Source organism: Mauremys reevesii, linkage group 1 (genome assembly GCF_016161935.1).
Source record: "Mauremys reevesii isolate NIE-2019 linkage group 1, ASM1616193v1, whole genome shotgun sequence".
NCBI classification, from domain to species: Eukaryota; Metazoa; Chordata; order Testudines; family Geoemydidae; genus Mauremys; species Mauremys reevesii.
This window is the reverse complement of record NC_052623.1, coordinates 295,003,297-295,030,150: the sequence shown is the minus strand read 5'-3', so window position 1 is coordinate 295,030,150 and position 26,854 is coordinate 295,003,297. Positions and strand designations below refer to the sequence as shown.

At 41.2% G+C, this 26,854-nt stretch overlaps 1 protein-coding gene across 4 annotated transcripts in view; it reads right to left on the bottom strand.

The window, feature by feature from the left end:
- Positions 1–26,854, bottom strand: part of PTPRR (protein tyrosine phosphatase receptor type R) — a 219,996-nt gene that overhangs the window by 11,323 nt on the left and 181,819 nt on the right. For all 4 annotated transcript variants that reach the window (XM_039520862.1, XM_039520863.1, XM_039520865.1 and 1 more), the window contains exons 7-12: positions 25,833–26,019; positions 22,061–22,145; positions 13,781–13,860; positions 11,284–11,421; positions 5,490–5,600; positions 3,732–3,889 (exon numbers count right to left, since the gene is read on the bottom strand). In XM_039520862.1, coding sequence (XP_039376796.1) covers positions 3,732–3,889; positions 5,490–5,600; positions 11,284–11,421; positions 13,781–13,860; positions 22,061–22,145; positions 25,833–26,019 — 759 coding nt within the window. The remainder of the gene's footprint in view (positions 1–3,731; positions 3,890–5,489; positions 5,601–11,283; positions 11,422–13,780; positions 13,861–22,060; positions 22,146–25,832; positions 26,020–26,854) is intronic.

Below are 26,854 nucleotides of genomic sequence, written 5' to 3'. Positions count from 1 at the left end.
GCCATGGCTGTATGCAAGCCCAATAACCATGCTGCCACTCTATCAGCCTCCTGAAGTACTCTGCAATTCTGCAGCAGGGAGAGGGAGTGAGTGCTGCAACTTGCCATGTTTCTCTCCTTGTTTTCCGTCTGGGGGGAATGTGGAGGAGGGATGGATAAAGTGAGGCACTAAGTAGTTAAATGTTTGTCTACCTTATTTTATCCATCTGTTTAATGGGTATAATACCAGCTATGTACCTCAGAGGAGTGCTGTGAGGCTTAATTTCATTAGTGTCTGTAGTGTTCTGAGTGTTTTGGATGAAAGGCTGCAGTATGAGTGTTGTTAGGATTATATTTATGCAGTGCAGAGGAACCCAGTCTCAGACTCCTGGCTATAGAATTAAAGATGGGAGTGTATTTGAGACTCAGGAACCCCAGGAGTCAGCAATATTAAACATATAAGGATGCTAAGCCAAAAAGTGAGGGGATAGTGAGAAGCAAAACTGGTAGTCAGAAAAGAAGATTTCCTGGAGTGAGTCTGAGATCCATAGCTGACAACCTATATCCTTGAATGCCGATACCATCTGGACAAATGTGTCCAAAATGGGATAGAGATATTTTATACACAAGGGAAGGCATAGGAACTAGCTTAAATAAGCAAGTTACTGTACACACATTCTCCTCTTCAAATATTGCGAAATCCTTTAAAAATGAGGTGCATAAATTAAAACTACCAATAGGTCAGCACTTTCACAGCAGATCCCCCTACCTCTAAAATTCAGGTAGCATTACAGGATTTATATTTTCCCATGGATTAACTGTTCTTGGATAAATTCTCCAGTGTATTTGACAAAGGCAAGTTCCCATCTCCCCAGCATCAGGCAAATGTAGGTCCTATCTTTTTAAGCAAGTTTACTGCAGACTATGCAAGCTAAATCTGACACTCATAGACTTTAAGGCCAGAAGGGACCATCAGAATCACGTAGTCTGACCTCCTGCATATGTCAGGTCACAGAACCTGACCCACCCATTCCTGTAACAGACCCTGTAACCTCTGGCTGAGTCACTGACTTTCTCAAATCTTGACTTAAACACTTCAAGTTACAGAGAATCTGTTACTTGCTCTATATCCCTCTCACAATATATCAGGGCAATTTTGTGATCTACTTATATAGGTATTTTTAAGACACCTATCGCTGCACGCCTGTGGCAGTATATTATGATGTTCTGTATTGCTGTATTGTTTGTTTGTTTTGGCTCTAATATCAGAGAGTAGTGTTTATTGCTTTTTGGCAATAATTATTTCAAGGCTTAAATTCTCAGTGACTATTTCCTAGAGCCCCCCATACTCCCCACATTTAGGGCTCTAGGCTTCAGCTGCAGGGCGGGAGTCTCAGGGACTCCAGACCCACGGGGTGGGAGATGCCAGGGCTATGGGCTTCAGCATTGGCTGCAAAGGGAGTGAATACAGCATTTTTTGGCACCCAAAATGTCAGCGTCAGGTTCATCAGCATGGGTAGAGGTAGTTTTGTTACCCAGGCAGTTCCTGCACCTTATATATTAATTTATTGCTTCTTCTGGGGGCAGAGGATATCTTTTGTGTAATTTGTGTATTGCACATTACAGGCCAGATTCTCAACTGGCATAAATCAACATAGTTTCATTGACTTAAATGGAGCTAAATCAATTTATGCCAGCTAAGAATCTAACCCTACGCCTCTATTTTTCTTTATTTGGTCAATAAAATACATCTCTTACTTTGTATTTGAAGTCTGTTTATTCAAATATACATTTGGTCCAAGACCACCTAGAGGCCAAAACACACTAGCTTATTTGGATGTACTAGGCTACACATACAAAAGATGGTGGGTGAGTCATAGACTAGTATAAGATTTGGATGGGCACTTCAAATGACAGAGGAAGCTTCTGTACCTTTAAAGTGCAATACTACTCGAAAACTGGCTATATAAAACAAACTTTCATACTTAGTGGATCTGCTCTCTCTGTGTAGTCAGAGTCACATCTGATGATTTAAATGACAAAAAATAAATGTGTACGCCTTTTTCTCCTCTTAGCACTACAGAAATAACTCTGCTGCTGGAAGGTGAGATGGATTATATTCTTTCTTACACATAATGCCCTGAATGGACATGCTATTGAAGCAAATGGGACAGCAGCCAGCATTTGTAGGTTATTTTTTTTTCCATTTTACTTTTCAAATGTTTTTTTTTTGCAATTTTGATAATAATTAAAAAACATAAAAAGATTTTTATAGCCTGTCTGCGCCAGGTTGAGGGTCATGTTTTGTCCTCAGGTGAGCATGCAATGCTGCCACTGAAATAAATGAGAGCTGCACATACGTATCCCAGGCAAACAGCCCCAAATTTGATAGTTTTGTGAGATCTGGATACCTCTAGCCCATAAATCAGAAGATTAATATGTGGGAAAGTATGTTGCTAGAAGAGGGAGTATGACACTGTCACTACAGCATCATGTTCATTTTATTAGGGATGCCGTGATTTCAGACCCTGCTATCATGTTATTTACCTCCGAATGACACCAAGTTCCATTGTGCCCCTCCTCATGAAAAAGCATTACTGCATAAATGGGAACCTAGAAGTTCATACATAGATTTGTGGATTGCTTAAGAAAACAAAACAAAACAAAATAGTAAAGAGAGATGGGCAAAATTGGGGTGGTTGTGGTTTTGGAAAATCTCCTTGGATTTGGTTCGGCATAACGAGGGGTTGTTCAAATCTCTGAATCCCATTTATCCAAATCCCAGAAATGTGGAGCTAGTAGACGTAGTTTTAGAATAAAAGTTCTGGTTTGACCAATGTCTAGCAAAAAATGCTTTATATCACCATGATTATAAGAAAAAACAAGCAAGGAAATAATCATCTCCTAACACCTTTTTCAAGTAATATAACAAATTCGAAATCACCTACTACTATTTCATGACGTACAATTTAGTTCACTACAGCACACAGAGTAAAATGATAGATGATTAACAGAACTGACTGAATTCTGATGAACAAAATGGGCAGCATTTGGTTCACTATGATTTGTGGGGTAACACTATTTATGGGGTGTGAGTATTTAGCCAACTGCCAAGCAGCTGTGAAAATGTTCATAAACCCCAGAATGATCATGAATTTTAGTACTAATGTGTAATCATCTGAAAAATTTTACCTCAAGTTTGTGATTCATTATTCTCCCGTTTAAAAAGTTTCAGGCATCCAATTATGTGCAGAACATGTGACTAATCATACAACATGAACAATGGACAACAAATAGCTAAAGTGAACAGTGAACAATATGGAACACAGACTGAAAACTATTCCTCACAACTGTCTTTCAAACCCTTACCTAATTCATTAGCAGAAATCAGGATTGGTTCAGGAACTATCCGCTACCAAAATATGGCTAAATTTCTAAAAAAAATATCAATGCAAACGAACAGTTCAACCAGAATTTAGTAAAAGTTTGTGGAACTTTCTCTTAACCACTTCCAGAATGACCTTATTTGAATAGGAAAGGGCCTTGTGATCTGAGGGCCTTTTCTGTAGCCAGCAGTGCTGGAGCAATTTTTATAGTGGGGGTGCTGAAGGTGGAAACCATGTATTTGGGTTATTATTATAACTTCAAGCCAATGCTCCCCTAGTTCCAGCACCTATGTCTGTAGCCCTACTATAAGAATTCCAAGCCATTGAGTTTTGCAGTAATTCTTTTAAGAAAACTGTAGTAGATTACCTGCAGTGCACAATTACAGGCCCTCTGCCAGCTGCTGCCATCCTGTCCTCTTCCACATCCAGCATAAGCTGCAAAAGAGGCTGAGCACTACCTGGGGTTTTGTGATCCGGCCAGGATGTGTACCAATAGTGTTTCACATTTTGGGACTGACTCCCTTGCTGGAAATAATGTAAAGATATCACTTATACACTTGTGAAGAACAATTTTGCAATTAATTTTATTTCTCTCAATATGATAAACTTTAGACACATGCATGTATGAAGGCAGAATTTGGCCCATTTACATACATTATCAAACTGAATACCAGTGATTATTTGGGGAATCCAACTGCTGATAAATCACATATCTTGATATGGTGAAACAAGATACTCAGGCCCAGATTCTTTTCTGCTCCTATTTACACCAGGTGGTTAGGATCACCATGGGTCCTTATTATCAGCTGCGGATTGCCAGAATGTAATGCACTCTGGCCAGACCTTCTCTCTGCCCTCCGCACAGTGGGATGTGAACAGAGGGGCTGGCATAGAAGGAGGAGTGCAGCAATAGGAATGGAGTAAGGCCAGAGAATTTGGCCTTTAAATTGCATTCATATTCTTGACATTGTTTAATTTGTCCACTATCTGCTAAAAGACCTTATCATAAGTTTTGATGCAGGTCTTACATTAGAATTACAATACCCTAGATATATGAACACAGGAACTACTTTACTGGATTAGACTAGTAGCCCATCTTGTCCAGCATTCTCTTTCTAACAGTGGCTACTACCAGATGCTTCAGAAGCAGATGAAGGAACCTTATTGTGGAGAATTATGGAATAACTTGCTCATAGGAGGAGTTTCTTCCTAACTCCCAGACAGGTACTTTTTGGCTTATGCCCTGAGGCATCAAGTTTATATTGCTTATATTTTTATCTTATCTAATGCACTGTGGGTGTTCTCATCATCCATATAAATATCTAATCCTTCTCTGAATCCTGTTAAATCCTGGGGCCCCGACTCTCACTTAAACTAAATTGCCTTTACATTGCTCTTAGCGTTGCCAGGTGCCCAGTTTTCAACTGGAAAGTCTGGTCAAAAAGGGGACCTGGCAGTGTCCAGTCAGACACCAAAAGCCCAGTTACTGCCGGGCAGGGGTGCCGGGTCATTAAACCGCACCAGCCCCTCCTCAGCCAGGGCCACCTCCTGCCTGCAAGCAGGCTCCCTGTCAGGCTGCAATAGCTCCTGTCCCAGCCCCAAGCAGAGGGAACCCAGTTGGTGGTGGGAGAAGGGAGGTGAAGACGATCCAGCTAGCGACAGGAGGAGGGGGGGGAAGAGGAGTGAGTATTGGGGGCGGGGCCTTGGGGAAGAGGTGGGGCAGGGGTGGGGCCTCGAGTGAAGTGGCAGGGAAGGGGCAGGGCCTCAAGGGAAGAGGCGGAGAAAGGGTGAGTCCTCAAGGGTCTGGATACCAGCAGTTAGAAAGGTGACAACCCTGATTGCTCTGACAGTGTAAAAGGGCCTTAAAGTGAGTGTAACTTAAGTGGGTGTAAAATTAAGGCCCCTTTACACTGCCAGAGTGATGTAAAATGGCCTTAGTACAACTGCATCAGATCCTAGGTCACAATTATACCTTGTGGGAGTGAGTCCCATAGGTTAGTTATGAATAGTGGAAAACGGTGCCTTTTTCAGTTTTAAATGTATTGGCTTTCAATTTCATTGAACATTCAACAGTGAAGTATTATGGCTATTGGAACGTTTCCCCATAACAGCCATAGATCATTACCTTTAATGTAAGGTTGCGGACCGTATAGTTCTCACACTCTTGCACATCATTAACGAGGACTTCAACTTTCCCATAGATCCCTCTCTTTTCTGGCCAATAGAGCACACATTTCTGAAAAGGAAATATCAGGGTGAATCCGGAAACTAATTACTTGATGCAGGGGCAGGTGAAGCTTCCCCTTGGGAAAGCCAAACCCCTGCCCGCCTCTTCCGGCCGAGGCGCCGCACCCACGCTGCTCTCAGCCCCCCGCCACATGGCTCTGACCAGGGCATGGGGCTCAGAGCTTGGCCCCTCTCCCTGCCATGGCCCCGGGGTGGGGGGAGGCCTGAGAGCTTGATTGGGGTCGGGGGGGTGGCGGAGCTGAGAGCTCGGCCCCAGCCAGGGTCGAGCTCTCAGCCTTGGCTGGGACAGCGGCAGAGCTCTAGGCCCTGACTGGAGACTGAGCCCCTCCCCCATTCCACCCCTTCTGCCCCCAGCCTTGCCCATGGCTCCACCCCATTCCACCCCTTCCCCTATGGCCCCTCCCTATTCCACACATGGCCCCGGCCCCGTTCCGCCCCCACTCCACATCTTTCCCCCTGAAGCTCCGCCTGCCCCCCACTCGCTCCTCGTCCTCTGCCGCCCTGAGACCAGGAAAGCTCTGTGCCCCTGCTGAGCTCCAGAGCAGTGGTGGTGAGTGAGAGCTCCTCCAGCCTGGGGGGCATGGTGGGAGAGATTTTTCAGGGGCCACCAAATCGGCCATGCCTCCCCCCTGCAGCAGCATGAGGTTTGGGGAGGCTTAGCATCCTTTGTCCTCCATTATATGCCACCTATGACTTGATGATACTGATATCAGATTCTTATCAGAACAGTATCTGTCTGAAAAGCACATATTGAAGCAATCAAGGTGATATTCACATATTGTGAATGTCAGAAACATTCATGAGTAACAGGTTGCAGGCATCCTGATGAATGTTTTAGGGTCTAAGTTTTAGAATATGCTGAGCGGCCACAAATCCAGTTGAAGCATCTGTGTAAATCAGGCCCAACCTGTCTCAAGTTGGGCATCCAAAAACAGAAGTATCCAAAATCAGAGGCTACTTTTGAAAACTAGCCTTTAAAATCTTAATCCATTATACTGAACACTTTGAATAGTATTTTATGCTTAAAAATTCAACTAAGTTTGACTGAAGAAAACTATTTTACACAAAAGATAAATTCAAAATCCAAGGTGGATTTTTGCAGGTACATTTGTATAAATGTACAGAGTAAAATCCTGAAGCCATTACTTAGTTTCTCTTCAGGCAAAAGTCCTAAATGGAACTTTTGCCTGTGTGAGGACTGAAACTGAGTAAAGGACTCAGAATGTCTCCCATTCCCACATAAGAATTGTATCCCTATTTACTATCTAGGGTCCTGATGCACCAAAGCACCTAAACACAGGCTTAAATCCATGTTTAAGCACTTTGATAAACTGAAGCCTAAGAAAGAAGTGTCTATTCAATTTCTGAGCTGCAATGAAAATAAAAAGGTTATTCTCATACCTAAAATGCTTGAATAAACCTATAAATATAGAGCATTCTTATTGAACTAGTAAAGTGATATTCTCTTCCAGAAATGTACTTGCCAAGCATCTGTTCAAAGGCAGATGCAGAAACAGATAGTACTAACAAATCAAACTCTCTGGTGGAATACCATGTTTACCTGCAGCATAGCTACAATTCATTTCAAATACAGATCACATTAAATTTACAAAAAACATTTTAGTATCCAATACACAGAAAAAAACCCTGAGCCATAGAACAAACTATCCTACACCCATAGAAACCCACACGAGGAACTTTTTCTACTGTCACCAGCAACTCCTGATTCAAAGAACAATGTATATTCAGATAGCTGCTACTTAACCGCCCTCATTGCACAGCAAAACAAAATCATTGCTTTAATGTCACTCATTACCATGAAACACAATCTGTAGTATAGTCTGCTAAAACTGGAAAAAAATAGTATAGTTCAATTTAAACATTACAGTGAAATGCAAGACTTGACCATCAGGTAAAAAACTTTAAATTTCTGGTGTACCTTATAACTCAATAGCTCATTGAGCTGAATGGAAACACTCTGGAGCATAAATGTTCTTCTAAAAAGAAATGCTCATTACCTTAAGAATGTGAGATGTGTGCAAGGCACACTTTGTGTAACTGAAATTGCACTGAGTAATTTGACTGGTTTCATTCAAAGAAGAATCATCAGTTGCACTGTAAGACTTGCAGAGCTACCATACCTCTTAAATGCTCTGTCTCTCTGAAGATACCAAGAAAGGCAAGAAAACACCCTAATAAATTTATAAGAAAAAAATGTTAAAAAGTTCAGCAGCCACACCATGTGACACATGGCCACTATCAACTATGCGATCTGAAAGGCATGCTCCTCCCTGGGAGTTTAGTTTTCATTGTTAATATGGGAAACAAAAAGTCTAAATATGTAGTTGCACCCTGGCTATCAACAATGGTGCAGTCAGCTTCTGAACCTTCTTGATAAATGAGAATACTGTGTGCTGCTCTCCAAAGACTTCAGGAACTCCTTATAAGTGTTTTTCTTGACTCTTTACCAGCACAGTAATTGGCAGCTTGCACTCTGTGGACAATGCAATTGGATTGTTAATTAAAACAATCCTCAGTTAATATCTCATCTACATTTAGTAAAATATAATAGCTTAATTTTAACAGTCTCCATGTCAGTTCTGAAAATACTCCTTGTCATGGCGGTAACAAAAAGACCTGAAAACAGAGCTAGGATCAAATGGTTCAGGCACTTCCAAAAAGTCAGATCCCAGAGAAATGATCATATTTTGGAATGTATTGCAACAAATGGATGATATAGAAAACAAGTGGGGACAGAGATTGTCTTCTTGCAGAAACTCCACAGGTATACAAACATGAAAGAAGGAAATTGCCCGATGCCTACAATTGCACATGGCAAGAAAACTGGACCACAAGTTTTCATAGTACTCATCTTGATTAGGACAAGTATTTTTGAAAGCTGTTCAAAACCACCCACTGGGTCATTCAAACAACTTCATAATCTTATTTCCGGGCTGAGAAAACTGTTCGTGTATTGGATACGGCTACTGTGTTTGTGTATGGGGAGAGAGAGGAGTTCTCTGGTCCTCCATTGAGTTATAAAACCCTACGGAACCCATCACTTTTCCTAGTGATATTGTATCTGCTCCTTGCCATTCATATTGGCCTCTTTTTAATTTTCCTTTATAGGCGCCCACCTATTTAAATGCTTTCTGAACATGTGCTTGGGAATGAGTGGGTCTTGCAGTCATCACATTAATAATTACAAGTGAGATTTTCAAAAGTGTCTGTGATTACTAGAAACACAAGTGCCATTCCTTTCCATGGAACTGGTGCTCCTAATTCTCTTAGGCACTTCTAAAAATCTCCCTCTATTTTCAGTCCATTCCTGCAGTACTTATACATGGTGGGAGACTCTGAGCTTTACAACTAGCTCTATACCTTTCCTCCTTTTCCCACCCCCTCACTCACAACCTTTATACGTATTTCTGATAGCAGCAGCTTCTTAAAACCAACTTAAATTGTGATAAACACAAAAGGTGCAACAAATACATATAGAGTAAAATGGGCCAAATTATCTACTGGAATAACTGCACTGAAGTCAATGGTGGCATGATGACAGCAGAAACTTTGTCCCTATATTGTTAAGTGAGGGCCTGATTCTGCCTCTGTTACTTATGTAAAGTAGTACCTTATGCTACAAGATGTCCCAGGGAGTGATGTCACATGAATAAGGCTGACAGAAACTGGCCCTAAGGAAGCCTGGGTTGACTGTACATGGTACGTAGTGGGGGGAAAAAACTTCACTGACAGAACAAACAGTTCTTAAAAAAAACCCACATTTGTACTGTAATATGCATAGCCTGGATCACACACCACAAGCAGTAATGAAGACTCCTGAAAGCGTCTGAGCCCTGACTTTTCACAGCAGAAATGTTCACGTTCAGCGTAATGTTATTCAGCACAGGAGGAATGGGGCCTACATACAAGATTTGCATATTGGAAGGCTGAAAGAGATGGGGGATGCTGCTTTTGAACATCTGTGTGTTTTATAAACAAACCTCCCTGAAAATGATGGGTACGCTGCAGAGAACAAAGGGGCAAAAAATTACAATGCCATTTTGTCGGATAGCAGCTATTTTGTCTTCTTTGCAGGCAGTAAATATTTTACTAAAAAAAGTTAATATATTGTTTTCTTCTCTGTAGTAAGTAAAATCCCGAACAATTCAGCTTACAATCATCAGGCAGTTCTTAACATTTCTTCCCAGAGTTGTTCATTAGAATGTCAGAACAGTTCATGTAAACACAGACCTTCTCCAAGTAGCCTGGGAACACTAAAGATGTCTCACCCTCTTTTATTAGGAGGAAATTACCACTGTCAGTCCACAACAATGCTGATAAACACTAGTGTGGCGGGCCTGAGCAATTCAGGTAAACACAGGGTTTCCTGATATGTTGGAAACATTAGACATTCCTTTCAAGTCATTCTTCTCACACAGTGTTAGAAGTAAGTGTTTAAAAATCCAGTATTTCCTTAGTCAAATATTTGCTATTCTGTTATTGGGGCTAGCTTTCAAAAATATTCCGATAATGAAAGTTACCCAGACATTGGTTTGGCTGGTCTATAGTATCAAAATGGGGCCTGGTGTGGAAACGTGGGATATTTACAGCACAGACCTACGTTATATAGCTTCCCTGTTTGATATGTTATAAACACTGTATGCTCAACTCCAAACTCAGAGAGAAAAAGGGCCAGATTGGGGGGGTACATGTAGAAGGGAAGGTATAATCAGCCTTCTTCCCACCTATATCCCCTCAACCAGAGACCAGCCACAGTTAAAGGCCCCACACTCTCAGGGTGAAATTCACTCCATATTGAAGGCCTGTGCACCACTTATGTCTCATTTAAGCTTTTAAAATAGGATTAAATAGAACTTAAGTGATGCATATACTTTGTGCTGGTCCTCTGCACAAAGGTGATTTTCACCCTCAGTGCCTTAAGCAGTTGATTTGTGTTCTTGTACCATGATGGAGAACCTGGCATCAGTTTGTACAAGCATTAAATAAAGCTAATAAAATAGGTAGGTGGGAGTCCATCCAAAAGTCAATGAAATTATAACAGGCCTTATCTGGCTTTAGCAAATAATGAGTAATGGTCACATATTTTCAGTGTTAATGTAAGGAACTATATATTTTCATACTGGCTAGATGTGAGGCTACTATTGACTAAATGCTCCCAAAATGTATTTCTCAGCATGAACTAGGTTGTTTTGTAAAACCTGGGATGGATTCTTTAGGAGTTGTTTTGTTTGTTCCAAAGTGCAGGTCTGGAACATAGAGGTGAAATCTTCCCTGGACATTACAGCATCCAAAAGAAGAAAATATTCTATATACAATAAAAATGTAACAGGTAATGATCCCAAATGTATAAATGCTACCTAACAATATATGGAGTGTTTCTCATAATCGCCACCCCTCAGCCTCCATGAATATGCTGGGATATGCTCTGTGCATCTCTTGAGATTGCTATATAATGCTATATCTAATTATCTATCTTAGGTTTTTCCATAGTGACCATCACCATAACATTTAAGAGCTGGTTATCTGCAGGTATCATATCTACTATGAGGTTCTTTCTACAAAGGACCTTATATACTGTGAGATGTATAGCCAGTTTCATTTACAATACAACCACTGAAGTAATTTCTTGAGTTAGCCAGTTGATATCATACCTCATTTTTTTCTTTCAGCTTTGTGATCATAACAATGACAGGGCTGTCTTCCTGCCAAACCATCTGCCAGAAATCATTCACGGTATTAATCATGGGACCCTGAGTTGCAATGAAGGACTTCTCCTTGCCACCGTAACCCTGGTTTAGAAACAGACACAGAAGTATTTGATTTAAAGTCATCCCATGCACAGAGACCTTAGGTGAAAGTTCTGAAGAAAGACATGGGAATCTAGACCACAAGATAAATTAAAACTGAAAGCCTGCATGTCCCGGTACAGCTGGTCAAAAATTGTCCAGTGGAAGAGTTTTCTGCTGGAAAATTCTAATCTGATGTAACCAAAATATTCCACTGCAATGTGCTGATTTTGTTGAAACTTCCCTGCCTGCCTGGTTTCCTGCCAGCATGCCCAGCTCCCTGGTTTCCTGACCTGCCTGCTTGGCTGCCCAACTTGTCAAGTTCCTTGTTTGGCTCCCTGGTAGTTGTCTCTCCATCTGCCCAACTTGTTGGCTCCCTGCCTGGTAGCTGGGCTGCCTCTCTCTGCTTGGCTCCCTAGGTTGCCTGACTCCTTGGCTGCCCAACTCCCAGACTGCTTGGTCACCTTGCTGGGCAAATGGCGAGCTTCCCTGTTGCCCAGTCCCAAAACAGATTTCACATGAAATTCCTCAATGTAAATATTTTGTGCTGATGCAGAATGAAACAAAATGGAACACTGACACTGCAGAATTTCCCACACAATGGAAATTCCCTTTTCTGGCCAGCTCTACCTGTTAGTATTTCTGCCATATTCAAAGGATGATTTTGTTAGCAACAGGCCATAAAAAAAACAAATGAGAGAGAACAGAATAGAAATACGAAACTAAGTAGTACCATGAAGATTTATGAAGGGAAAAGAGATTTTGAATACATAAATCTTTACACACTCAGAAGCTCCAATTTATACTTGCTAAGTAGAAAATGCTTCTGAGACCTTATATGTGGGACATTCTGTCAGGATAGCGCGAACCTTGAGAGACACTGAAAATTATAAGCAAGCAAAGGAAAGAAGGAGTGAGTGGGGAAATGAATGAGTCATGCCTGTATTCATCTTTATCATGTGAAAAGAAAAACTTGTGAACTTGTACACTGAACTTGGGTCCAGCACCAAAGAAGGAGTTCTTTTGACCTTGTTGGCCAGAGAAGGCTGCGGCAACCTCAAAAAGGAATGAATTATTAAAGAATAAAATGATTGGCAGAGCCAGAGATTGTAACTTTGTTTCTCTCTTCAGTGAAACCATTTCCACAACCGCAGGGACAATGAATGGAGCAATCCATTGACTTAACCATTAGACAGAACAATGCAGCAGATCCTCAGCTGGTATAAATTATCATAGCTGTATTGAGTGATATGCCCTGACACAAGGCCGCCCGGGAGGGGAGGGGGGCAAGTGGGGCAATTTGCCCCAGGCCCCGTGAGAATTTTGCAGGGCCCCTGCAGCGGGGTCCTTCACTCACTCCGGGGGCCCCGGAAAACTTTCGTGGGGCCCGGGCACCCAGAGCTTCTTCCGCTCCGGGTCTTTGGCAGCAATTCAGCGGCAGGGGGTCCTTCCACCCCAGGACCCACCGCCGATGTGCCCCGAAGACCCGTGGTGGGAGGTCCTTCTGCCAGGCCCCCTGAATCTTCTGGGCAGCCCTGCCCCAACATCTCTTGTCAATGACAGGTGTGTCAGAATGTTCAGACAGTTGAGAATACTGAAGTGTCTAAGGTGCTTTACAATATACTGTAAGTTCATGTGAAATTTAATTTACTCACTGTTACATTTTTTTGAAATTATTGACAGTGTTACCAGTGTCAGTAATATGAAGCACCATGGTACTTTATCCTCTGGAGGGAAGGAATACCTCACATGACTCAATACATGTCCTAATTTCTCTTGTTGATTTAAAAGCTGTACTGATGCTCTTTACATGGAATCATTCTCCTTAACTATAATGATGTCTGTGATGCAAAGCCTTGACAGTACTGATGTAAATTGAGGAAGGTGTGTGTGTGTGTATATATATATATGTGTATATAGTTATGTATTGCTATTTAAAAAAAGCAGAATTACTTCCTTTATGGAGTGGAGTGAGGTTCTGGAACAACTTCCCATTAGGAGTAGTGGGGGCAAACAACCTAACTAGTTTTAAGATGGAGCTTGATGCTAAATTTATTAATGGGATTATATAATGGGGCTGGTTGTAACAGGATTGGACTGGACTTAATGACAGGAGGTCCCTTCTAGAGCTATGTCCTATGTGACTATAGGTTAAATATGTACATAATTCTTGGGTGCTTTATTATAAACACCCCATTGGGACCACCAATAGTGAGAGAGAGGTAGGGTAGACTTTATCCTTATATCATACGAGGTGAAGTCGACAGAAATAAAAGGAGAGTGGTGCGCTAACAGAATCAACTATTCAGCTGGAAAACAGAATACTGTCTCAGGAGCACACAAAGAATGTGTGTTTACTTACCCTAATGTAGTTAGCATTTATGTAGGTGCTCAGGGAGTCAGCTGGATTCTTTGGTTTCAAACACACTCTGCTTAGCGGATCTAAGAGGTCAGAAAGATGGAAATTGAAAAGAAAATCACAAAGAGGAGATTTCTACTGAGAATTGCAGAAGTAAATCAAAGACTAGTTGGAGTAAAATAATCTACCATTATCTTGGCATTTTGCACTTTTTGGTGAAATTCACTCCTAGACAGATGGTGTACAAAATGCCTAAACATCATGTAAGTCCAATTAACACCTGTGTTCTGAGGGCTTAAGTGAGCCTTAAATCAGGCAAAGGCATTGTGTTGATCCTTCTGCACAGGGTGAATTGTCTTTTTGTATAGAAGGAATGTTCACTGTAACTCAACATACAAACATTTCATTTGAATAGGTGTCTTGTATCTGGAGACATGTACAGCCAAACTATAAGAACATTTTCCTTCAATTGCCTAATATTTTGGGGCAACTCCTATTCCCAGCTTCCTCCATGGCCTTGGAGGGTTCTAGCTGGCCTGGGACAGAAGCAATTCTGTTGAGCACAGGGCTGATGGGATGCTAAGTCCCCAAACAGGGAATTTTAAATCTCTTGTGCACCATGGAGATGTGCTCATGGGGAATCTCTTCACCCTAGGGGAGTTTGAACTGGGGCCAGAATTTTCTCAGTTACATAGATCCACTCAACAGTCCTCTCACAAAAAGACACAGGAAGGAAGGTGCATAGGAGCCCACACTGTAACTGCCTAGCAGCTAATCTAACAGTAGATATCTAATCAAATAGCTCCCGGAGAGATGATTAGTAGGTGGAGTAAAAAGGTATATGCATGTTGAATTGTGGAACCAGCATATATATGTTATTTCATCTGTTGGTAAAAGCTAGTATTCTCACAGCATTGCATTTGGGGTTCTACTCTATATCTTCATATAAAACAAAAGGGACAGTGGGCCTGATCCTGTACATGCTATATGCTTAACTCCCACTGAAATCAATGGGAATCCGTTGCTTGGAGCCACAGCAGGGTTTAGGACCATGTTTTATAAAATATACTTCTCAGAATATGAAACTGCATTTATGTCCTTCAGTTCAGGCTACAGTACAAGCAGGAAGGCTTTCTCATTTCGTGTGTTCAGAGAGTAAAATGAACCCTAGTTAGCCTGTGTTAGAAATGTCTCTGTTTGCCTTCCCAAACCTCTTCACGTACAGATTTTTTTTTCTTTCCCTTAACCACATGAGGACAGGAAACCTCTCATTCCTTTTCAGTACAGAGTGATTATTAGCCATTTCCACAAACGCCTTAGGCTACATGGCTTTGGAAAAACACCCACTTCCTTTAGCTTTCACAATGCCTATGATCCTGATGCAGCCTGACCTTTACCCTAAAAATGCTCTTAGAAGAAGACTCAGCCTCCAGGCTGTTTAAATATTTTTCATGCTGAATTTCCCCAGATATTAATGGATCACTAACTATTTTATTAAGATCCCTTTTATGATTCCAATCAACTAAGTGACCACTATTTGAAAATCATAATGTTACATACATTAACAATCACTCAGAGATATTGACTGTTTAGAAAATGGATATATGGTATCTATGCAACTTTGTTTAAGGAGCAGTGGGCATTACTCTGTTATTCACAAGTGGGAGTAGTTAAATTACCCATGTTAGTGATCTTTTAGACAAGAATGGCAAAGACTCAAGATCTGGTGTCATGACAGCGGACATATTTTATGGGGTGGTGGTGATGCTAAATTCATTAAAGTTTGTAAAACACTTTGAGATACAGAAGATGCTATGAAAGCGCTGAGTATTATAATTATGAATGCCTGCAGGTGGAAGTGGCATTTAAACAAAGGACCCCATCTTGTACTCTTTACGGAGGTAAAATTACCATTGCCTTCTATCATGTTCCCCAGCAACCAGGGGCGGCTCTACAAAGTCGGCTGCCCCAAGCAGCGCGGAGCGCTGCGCCGCCCTTCCCCAGTCCCGCGGCGGGTCCCCTCTTCCCGCGGCTCCGGCATCCTGGGGAGGGCGGCATTTGGCTCCGGTGGAGCTCCCGCCGGCATGCCTGCGGCAGGTCCACCGGAGCCCGGGACGAGCGGACCTGCCGCAGTCATGCCTGCGGGCGCTCAACCGGAGCCGCGGGAAGACGGGACCCGCCGCAGGCATGACTGCGGCAGGTCCGCTTGTCCCGGGCTCCAGTGGACCTGCCGCAGGCATGCCGGCGGGAGCTCCACCGGAGCCAAATGACGCCCTCCCCAGGATGCCGCCCCAAGCGGGCGCTTGGCCCGCTGGTGGCTAGAGCCGCCCCTGCCAGCAACATATGGGAAGCTCCTACTTTCTCCATCTCTAAGAAATTACTAGTATCCCATTTTTGTCATGAAGCATGCAAGCTTCCCACTCTATATATGTCCTGGCTTGTATGCTCTTTTTTCTCCATTCTCTTTTTTGTATACCTTTAGCCTGTAAGCCCTCTGGGTATCAGGCTATATTATCATTTACAATATACTTCACATGATTACTACTAATAATCATTCTTTAATATTGTCCCTAGTCCTGACTCCCTTACTCAACAGATGTTCTGAAATGTGCAAAAGGCTCTTTTCATGGTACTGATCTTTAGGAGCCAAAAAAGAGAAATTTGTTCACCTATTTGCTTAATTCTGCAGAAAATATTGTATGCATCGTGGATCTTTATTCATGCAGCAAATTTTATAATTGGTTCAAAATTCCAGTTGTATAAAACACCTGTAAACCATGCACAATCTTTTATCACATCTGAATCACTTTCCAAAGTACCAACACATTGCCCACTGGAAAAATATCTCATTGATTCAAGGTATGTAAATATATGCATGTTTTATAGCCTATTCCAGTGCTATAAAGTAAAGATTTAATTATATTCCACATGTAAAAGTGATCATTCCTACATGCTCAACAATAATGCTAACCTCATATGCATTTAGGTTTTATATTGATACAACTTCAGATTTGTCAATATTGGTTGGATGTATTCCTGGAGGTTTCCTCACATGACATAATCTTTAATTAAAGATTTATTTTTCATGCCTGGGGACTCCAGGACAATCCTGGAGGGTTGGCAACCCTATACTGAACACTGCTTACATATCAGGGTATAGTTGACTGTACCCAGATTGATTTATTGATTCAGGTGAACATAAAAAACTGCTTTGATGCATCTGTGCTGAAATGTTTTTTTCCTCCCACTAAAAAAATTCTGACTCTTTTAGAGCCTGCTAACAGTCCTATTGACTTTAAAAGGGAGCAGGATCGGAGAAATAACGATAGAATACAATCAATGTCAGAACTGCAGTAAAAGCTTAAGGGAGACTGAAGATTTTCAGCTTCAAAAGAAATTGTTTCATGGCATCCAGAGACAACCCGTGCCTGACATGGGGGAAGGGGGGGGTAGAGTGAAGGAAGCCAGCTTCAGCTGTGTTACTAAGCATGCTCAGTCCATGTTAGCATGCTCAGTACAAGCCAAGCAGCAAATCTGGGGGTCACATGACTCCAGATGCCTTCCCCCAGGCATCACCTCTGATGGCATCTGTTTATACACTGGCACAAGGAAGCACTTTGTTCACTTGATTTAAATTTAAGTTTAAAAAAAATTACTGTCTTTGAACTTGGGGATACTTTAAAATATCATTGTAAAACTCCTAGCACGGGGGTGGCCAACTTGAGCATGAGAAGGAGTCAGAATTTACCAATGTACATTGACAAAGAGCCACAGTAATATGTCAGAAGCCCCCCCCCATCAGCTTCCCCCACCCCATCTCCCAGCGTCTCCCACCCACCGACAGCCCCGCCGATCAGCGCCTCCCCCTCCCTCCCCGCACCTCCCAATCACCTGTTTCATGGCACGCAGGAGGCTCTGGGGGGGGGGGGGGCGGGGGAGGAGTGAGGGCATGGCAGGCTCAGGGGAGGGGGTGGGAAGGGGCAGGGCCTGTGGCAGAGCCAGGGGTTCAGCAGTGAGCACCCCCTGGCACACTGGGAAGTTGGCGCCTGTAGCTCCAGCCCCAGAGTCGGTGCCTATACAAGGAGCTGCATATTAACTTCTGAAGAGCTGCAGGTTGGCCACCCGTGTCTAGCATTTTCTAGGCCTCTTACAGTGAAATTCTAGTGTTTGTCTAGCAGCACTGAGTATTTTATTCTGCAATTGAAAAATCTTTCCTTAAAAGTATTTTGGATCAGCTATAATTAGAATTTTCTATTAAGAAATAAATGTCATTAGGTATTCATTACACTTCATATTAAAGAATAGGACAAAATAGTGTTTATTCATGCCAACCTGCCCCAATGCAGTCTGTCACTTAACAGCTTGACGGAATTATTTCTTAGAAAATGAGAAACTTCTCAGCAGCACAAAGGGTGGAGCGCCAGAACATGGACATTTTCAGGAGAAAATTAATCATTTCAAACATCACTTGTCACTGCAGGTGCCCTAGTTCAAGAGACGCACCCAATGCTTGGAATGGAAAAGCTGACACAAGAGTATTAAGTAGTAGGTTGATATCATCTGAGCAGGAAACTGGGAAGTCTGTTCTATTAAACCATTCAAAATAATTTCCAAACCCTTGGGGTCTGGGAGTGGATCATTTGTGTATTTATCAGAATGTGCCTGGATCCCCAAAATATCTTCTGTAGAAGAGCACAATGCATTTCTTTTGAATTAATACATGACTGATCTGTTATCCTCATTTTCTCTTGATTTCTGTAAAAGGCAATTACAAAATATCTGTCTGAGACTCTTGCTGTTGTGCAGTGCACGTCAACTAAAAGTGCATCCAGAAGTTAATGATACCTTTTCCAATTACAATGCAAGTGAAAATACAAAAGCATTCCGATTCTTAAGAGTCCTTCACTACTGCTACACTGTAGCTACCCAATTCAAATACAAACAAACTAGAGTGTAATTTAATGCACTGTATCTACAGGGTACATTCTGAGGGTGTATACACAATGTAGCAGCAGGAGATTTAACACTCAGAATTATATGAAGAGAGAATGCATTATTTTGTTAGGAGGTTGGCATATCAACATATTGGAGGCACTGGATGAAATTCTGGCCCAAATTAAGTCAATGGGAGTTTAGTGTATATCCTCTTTATATTGGGCTAAATTCAGGGGGTAGTTTTCTGGACTTTCAGTATGTAAGTTATACCAACTTAGACTCATTTACCAATGTGTAACTTACAACCTTGTATACAGTACCTCTGTATATGGCCCACTGACCATAATGGGTGAAATGCTGGTCCTCTTGTGAATGAGGGTTTTGCCATTGATTTCAGGGGGCTCAGACTTTCACCCAATGTTTTTCGTTTCCAAAAATATATCAGATCCCTGACAAAATAATACTTTTGATGGCCAACATCTTTCATTAATTTGCCTGCAAATCCTTTTTACAGTGTGATCAAAATATAATTCAGTTAGGTGCACAGAGAACATTCTTATAATTTAGAATGTGTGAAATGCATAGAATATACTTTGTTCAGGATTACTACACTGAGCAAAGTGTATGACCACACATGACTGCAAGGACATTATTGCTAGAGCTGGTTGGAAAACAGAATTTCAGTTTCATGGGAAATGTCAACATTTTTAATTTTGTTTTCATTTTGAATTGTAACAAGAAGCTAGAATTTAGAAATTTCCCATGGAATAGAAATTCTGGTGGATTCTGATTCAGAACCATAGAAACATTTCATTTCAGACTATTATATATAATTTAAAAGTATAATAAAATTAATGTAGTATAATAAAAAAGTCAAAATGAAATGAAATCAAATACAAGTAAAACATTCCAACATCACAGAAATGAAATGAGAAATTCAAAACACATCATTTTTACTTTCTTCCAGCAAAAATTTCATTGAAAATTATATGTTCCCACAAAATTCTTCTATGTCAACAGAATTGTATTTTTGATGGAAAACTGTTCCATCAGAAAATGTTGACTAGCTCAATTTATAATGAAGTAATTCTTACTATTATGAGAAATGCAGCACTTGAAAACACAGAAGCAATACAAGAAATTAACAACAATAATGTAAACAGCAACTCTGAGATAGTAGTATAAGGGTAGTTATCTGGCTAAAAGAGATGGATTCCAACAATGCCACAAACCAGTTGGAGAAGAAAAGGAGCAAGACAAAGAGAACCAGTATAAATGAATGACTACTAGAGAAGATTTGAGGGCACATTGGTTCATTTAGTCTGAATCACTCAGTGTTAGACAGTAAAGGATTTGCAATAAGGTTCCCTTACTCATTCAGGGTGCAGTCTTGCAGTCGCAGAACTTGACTAGACAGAACTTAGTGGGAGTTCTAGAGTCATAGAGTTTAAGGCCAGAAGTGACCATTAGATCATTTAGTTTGGTCTCCTGTATATCACAAGCGACCAACACCACCCAGCACTCACACACTTACCCAACAACTGAAATGAGACCAAAGTATTACAGCCCACAGGAGACTAGATTATTATGTGTCATAGGCAGAGAATAGGTGGGACCAAGGTGCAACAGTGCCCGAGGTCCCCTCAAGGCCACAGTTCTGCATGTGTAAAGCTTGCAGGATTGGTCCCTCACTGTAGATAGAATTACAGATAAGTTATTTAAATTAGGGCTGTCAAGCAATTAAAAAAAGTAATCACGATTAATCATGCTGTTAAACAAGAATAGATTATTTAAATATTTTTGGATGTTTTCTACATTTTCAAATATATTGATTTCAATTAAAACACAGAATACAAAAGGTACAGTGCTCACTTTATATTTGTTTTTCATTACAAATATTTGCACTGTTAAAAAAAAAAGAAATAGTATTTTCAATTCCCCCATTACAAGTACTGTAAGTTCAATCTCTTTATCATGAAAGTTGAACTTGCAAATATAGAATTATGTACAAAAATAACTGCATTCAAAAACAAAACAATGTAAAGCCTTCAAGTCCACTCAGTCCTACTTCTTGTTTAGCTAATCACTCAGACAAACAAGTTTGGTCACAATTTACTTTTGTAGCCGGCGTCGCAAGATATTTACATGCCAGATGCGCTAAAGATACGTATGTCCCTTCATGCTTCAACCACCATTCCAGAAGACATGCATCTATGCTGATGACCGGTCCTGCTCGATAATGATACAAAGCAGTGCAGATCGATGCATGTTCATTTTCATCATCTGAGTCAGATGCCACCAGCAGATCATTGATTTTCTTTTTTGGTGGTTCGGGTTCTGTAGTTTCTGCATCAGAGTGTTGCACCTTTAAGACTTCTGAAAACATGCTCCACACCTTGTCCCTCTCATATTTTTGGAAGGCACTTCAGATTCTTAAACCTTGGGTTGAGTGCTATATCTATATTTAGAAATTTCACATTGGTATCTTCTTTGCGTTTTGTCAAATCTGCAGTGAAAGTGTTCTTAAAATGAACAACATGTGTTGGGTCATCATCCAAGACTGCTATAACATGAAATATATGGCAGCAGGTAAAACAGAGCAGGAGACATACAATTCTCTGCCAAGGAATTCAGTCACAAATTTAATTGACACATTATTTTTTTAACAAGCATCATCAACATGGAAGCACATCCTCTGGAATGGTGGCTAAAGCATGAAGGGGCATATGAATGTTTAGCATATCTGGCACGTAAATACTTTGCAATGCCAGCTACAAAAGTGCCATGAGAACACCTGTTTTCACTTTCAGGTGACATTGTAAAGAAGCGGGCAGCATTATCTCCTGTAAATGTAAACAAACTTTTTTGTCTTAATGACTGGCTGACCAAGAAGTAGGATTGAGTGGACTTGTAGGCTCTAAAGTTTTACGTTGTTTTGTTTTTGAGTGCAGTTAGGTAACAAAAAAAATCTACATTTGTAAGATGCACTTTCACGATAAAGTGAATGCATTACAGTATTTGTATGAGGTGAATTGAAAAATACTATTTCTTTTATTGTTTTTACACTGCAAACATTTGTAATAAAAATAGTAATATAAAGTGAGCACTGTACACTTTGTATTCTATGCTGTGATTAATTGTGATTTTTTTAAAATTGTGATTAATTTTTTTGAGTTAATCACGTGAGTTAACTGCAATGAATCAACAGCCCTAATTTAAATATGTACAAAATGTCCACCATAAAAAAAAAAAAAAGAGCAGCAGGCTTCTTACAAATCTACAAACAGTGTTATATTAATAAAATGGGACTAAATTTCATACTAAAAAGCATTGTTTAAATACACTTACTTGGCAAAATTGTTTTATAACGGTTTTTAGTTCCATGACTTGGGATGGCAATTTCTTTGGGATCCACAAAATTCATTGGTATTTCCTATAGAAATAAATTAGATCAGATTGGTGTTTCTAAAGAAGTCATGCAGGAAATTATCACTAGAAGGACATCTGCTGCTTCACAACTATCTGCTGACATCAAAGTATTAACAAAAAAACTGGTTCCCACCTCCAGCCTGTCAACACCCTTCCTTTAATAAACACAAGAGCTGCACATTGAAGGGTTGACTTCCGAGGAACAGTTCTGATGAATTATTAAAAGCAAAAGTTTTTATGAGGTTATAAAATAGGTTAAAGTACATAACAGTTTAAGAAGAAGGGGGTTGAAAATGTGCTACAGTGGAAAAGAGCAAGGATTTACAAACTGTAGCTAAAAACTACATTGTGTGAGAAAGATTCCTAAATAGTAATGCTTAACATTCACATAAAACTTTTGATGTGTAGATTGCAAATCCCTTAAAAAGGGTGGGGTAAGCATCTTATCCCCATTTTACAGACATGGAAGCTAAGGCATAGAATTAAGTGACTTACCCAATGACATGCAGTGAATCAGGGACACTGTCAAAAACTGAACCCAAATCTCCTGCCTCCAAATCTAGTGCCCTAACCAGTGAACCATGCAGCCTCCTTTAAAACCTCCTTCTGGAGGCTGGAATTTGACCTTCAGAAAATTCAAATTATTTCAATGTGAAACCATTAGCATTCCTAGAGGGTCTCACACTTTCTTGCTTATCTAGGCCGAGCTGTACAACCAGTGAAAGAGAGCAGAATATTAAACTGCTGCTTGTGAGGTGTATAGGCAGCAGCAGAGGACAGCAGAGAGATTCCTCAGCCTGCTGTGCCAAACGGGGCACTCCATAGGACTGATTTTCCTCACGCTTCCAGTGCTGCAAATCAGGCTTTTCTGATTTTCAGCACCATCAGTAGGGCTCAGCCCACTGATGCCCAGAACAGCCTCTGAAATTCTGGACTCGGACGGTGCCCCACGCCACAACCCTTCAGGCCAAAGCTTATGTGATTGCTATGAAGGTGGCAGAATTGTCTGTTGCAAGCAGGGTAGTGGGAGGGGTAGGAACATAGTCTCTGTCCCTGAACCCAAGTGCCCTGCCCCTCCTAGAGAACTCCTAGAGCACTTTGAGGCTCTCAAAGTGCTTCCCATACCTGAGAGAATTCACTCTCCCTCCCCGCTGGGCCAACAGGAGCAAAGGAAAATAAGATTAATTACAGTCAGTTCCTGCTTCCGTGATTCCCCCCTGCTCCCCACTCTGTTCCTGACCTGGCCACGCTTGCAACCTTCATGTTAACTTTTACTGCCCCACACACAGACTGCCACTGAATCCTTTCTGATCTCCATCCTTTCCTCTTCCCCACCTCCACCACTAAATCTTGCTCCCTGCCTTGGTCATCTCTCTCCTTGGCTCCTGCAGCCTCCTCCTCTCTGATATTGCTGCCTCTCCCCTTGTTGCCGTCAGTCCAGACAAAGTGCAACTGCTAAAATCACATCCCTCCCCTGCCGTTCTGCTCATGTCACTCACTTCAAATCTCTGCACCACCCTCCCTGCGCCTCCTGCATCAAAGGCAGACTTCTCTTCACTTGCAAATCCTACCCAGCTTCACTCTCGCCTTCTTCTCCTTTTGCTCCCCCATGCTCAGTTCCTGGTGTACTCTGGACCTGAACTGTTCCAGCAGGGTCTGGACTGGATTGTGAGCTCCTTGGGACAATGACTGTTTTCTTTTATGTCATCTATAGCTTCCCTGGTGCAGTTCTGCACTGTTGGTACAAACATCTCTAGCACTTTGAAACTGAAAAAAACACTTTATTGCATATGCAGGTCAACTTGTACAGTCAATGAGAGAGAGCAGTGTATTTAGGTGCTGCCTGTGATATGTGTAGGCAGGAGAGGGCGCCAGAGAGAATCCTCAGCCTACAGCCCCAAATAGGCTCTGTGGACCTGAGTAGTGGAAATCAAATCAAGGTTTTCCAGTTTTCAACAAAACCAACAGGATTCTGCCCATTGAGGCCTAGAACATCCCCTGAAATTTTGGAATTGGTCAGAAGCAGCATTCAGAAGTTATCGCATTTTAGACAGACACAGAAAATACCATCAAGTTGAACATAGAGCCTTGCTTTTCTGGTCCAGTTAATCACTTGAGACCTATAAACACTTACTACTGGTTGTGGGGTTTACTCAGTGGGCTACTCCCAGAGGTAAGTGTTTGTATGGAGGGCCAAGACCATAAACAGCTCTCTACATTTACACAGTGCTCTACAGACATAGACATGGCACTTAATCTTTATGCTTAGCTATAAAAGGCAAGAGAAGATAAAGGATTAAGAGTGTAAGTAAGAGATTATGTGGGGATCACATACCTGCTAACCTGTGCAACCCAAAATGCAACAGATTTCAAATGAGCATTAATTTGCACAAATGTGCATATATTTGCATACTGTTGTGTTTCTTGCATTTGCTACCAGAAAATAAATCAATGAAAAATTCTTTAGCTGCTCTTGTTTGTATTGAATTCTCTCTGGCCCATTTCACTCATTCACATTCACTCTGCTCTCGCTCATATTCAAATTCACTAAGTCTGCACACTTCATACAATGTCACCTGCACTCCACCTGTGCTCATCCACACGTTCAATCACATGCTTCTACTCTGACCTCATCCACATGCATCCATACTTTGCACCCACACCATCCCCTACCAAAAGCATACTTTACACATACAATTTATTCACTCTACATTAATTCATTTCCTCCCCCTGGCACAACAGCAGTGAAAGCAGGTGCAGAACAGGAATTCCTCCACCCACCTAGGTAAAAGTAGCTCAAACCTAGGACCTGCCTTATACAGCATTTTCCTGGGCTGAATCTGTGCCCATATTTGAGGCTTCTTCACTACAAAAAAACTCTCTCCATTTGGCGTGGGGGTAATTGTCCTTGGCCCTGTGTGATGGCCCTGCAATAGCTGAATTAAGCCAAGTAGGCCCAACCAGCCAAATTAAGCTGCAAACAGGGGAGATTTAGGCTGTGTGATGTGAGTTAATTAGGAGGAAGCTCACCTGTGAGGGAACAGGAAGGGCTTCTATAAAGCCACGAGGCTGGCAATAATGCAGGGAGAAAGCCTGCAGTCCCTCTCTCTGAGGGACAGGAGAAGAAACATGGTAGGAAGGAGTCCAGAGGTGAGAACGTTAAGGTTGGTGTAAATGCAGACCTTGACTGTTCACTTCAGGGCCCTGGACTGGAACCCAAAGTAGAGGGTTGGCCTGGGTTCCCCTATCAACCACGGCAGATATTTAAAATTCTTCCCATTTAAACAATCTGGCACACTGTTGGTAAAACAAACAAGGGATTTTTTTGAAGCAGATGACTTGCCTCATAAACAGTGTCTCTTTAAAGATGAAATATAAAGATTTTACTGATCTGAGATAATTTATAATGAAAACTATTTTGGGTCCAAGATAACATCATCTGTTTTATTGAGTTATGTATGCAGAATTCAAAAGAGAGAAAAGCCCAAGAAACCACATGCCCTAGCATGTTTAATAAAACTGAGATTGTTCATATTCGTTTGTTATACCTCAAACATACTCAAGAGAGTTGTATACATTTTCTCATTCCCATTTGCCCTGGTAGTGTACACATTTATTAGACTAGCACTATTAAAATTGCCTTGCAAGGTTTGTTTAGTTTTGCTTTTTTCCCAATGAAGAATGGGCTCACCATGAACTCTGTTTGAAGCAAATGAGAGCATGCGACTGTATCTCGCAGCTGCTGTCTTGTCAGGACCCGACTAGCTGACTGTAGATATTCCATTGCTACTTTTTCTCGTGGGGTAGGCACAGCGACAAAAGGTTCGACATTTCCCAAACTGCTCATGTCCAAAGTCAGGGAGACATTGGATCCTCGCCTATAGTGAAAAATAACAATACATTTATATTAGCTCCCTATCTAATAGTTATAAAATTGTATAATAACTCTATGCTCCTGAACCTGAATTACTTACACACTTTAAACTTCCATTGTAACCATTGGGAGTTTTAGGTATGCACAGAATGCAAAATCGGTTTCAGTGGGAGTTTTGGGTGGGCCAAGAAGCCATAGCATGGCAGATAATTCTGGCCCTGGTCTTTCAATCACTCATACCTGTGAGTGATCCCACTGAATGGAACTACTCACATTTTGTAAATCATATGCGTAAGTATTTACAGGACCAGGGCCTCTGTTTGTGGTACATTTGACTGGAAGGATATAAAAAGAGAACAGCATTAAGTAACCAAGTTTGGGCACACCAAACTGCAAAAGCCAGATTCTTAATAGTAAATGAATCATTTAGGCACTGAGGAAGAGAAGTAGGTTTGAGGGGAAAGAGAAATGTTAGAATATTCCTTATAGGGGATGGGGCGGCGGGGAGCCAGAAGCTAAATCTTATTTACTAAAGTTCACAGATTTGGAAAAATAATATGACACTTTTATGTCCGGTCATGACTAAGCCCAAAACAAAACCTGGGGTTTGAGGACATATGAAATTTGAGAACTTTCTGAATTCCAAAGTTCTGAACTTTGTGGCTTAGGCCCAACTCTAATCACAATTTGTGAAAATAAGTGACAATTTAGCAAAAACAGATAATTTTTAACCTATTCTGAAGAAACTAACTGTATTCAATGTTACATTCTATATCTGAAGAGAAGATTACTGTATAAGAAATTGAATATTGGGGACTTATCTGCTGTTGATATCAATG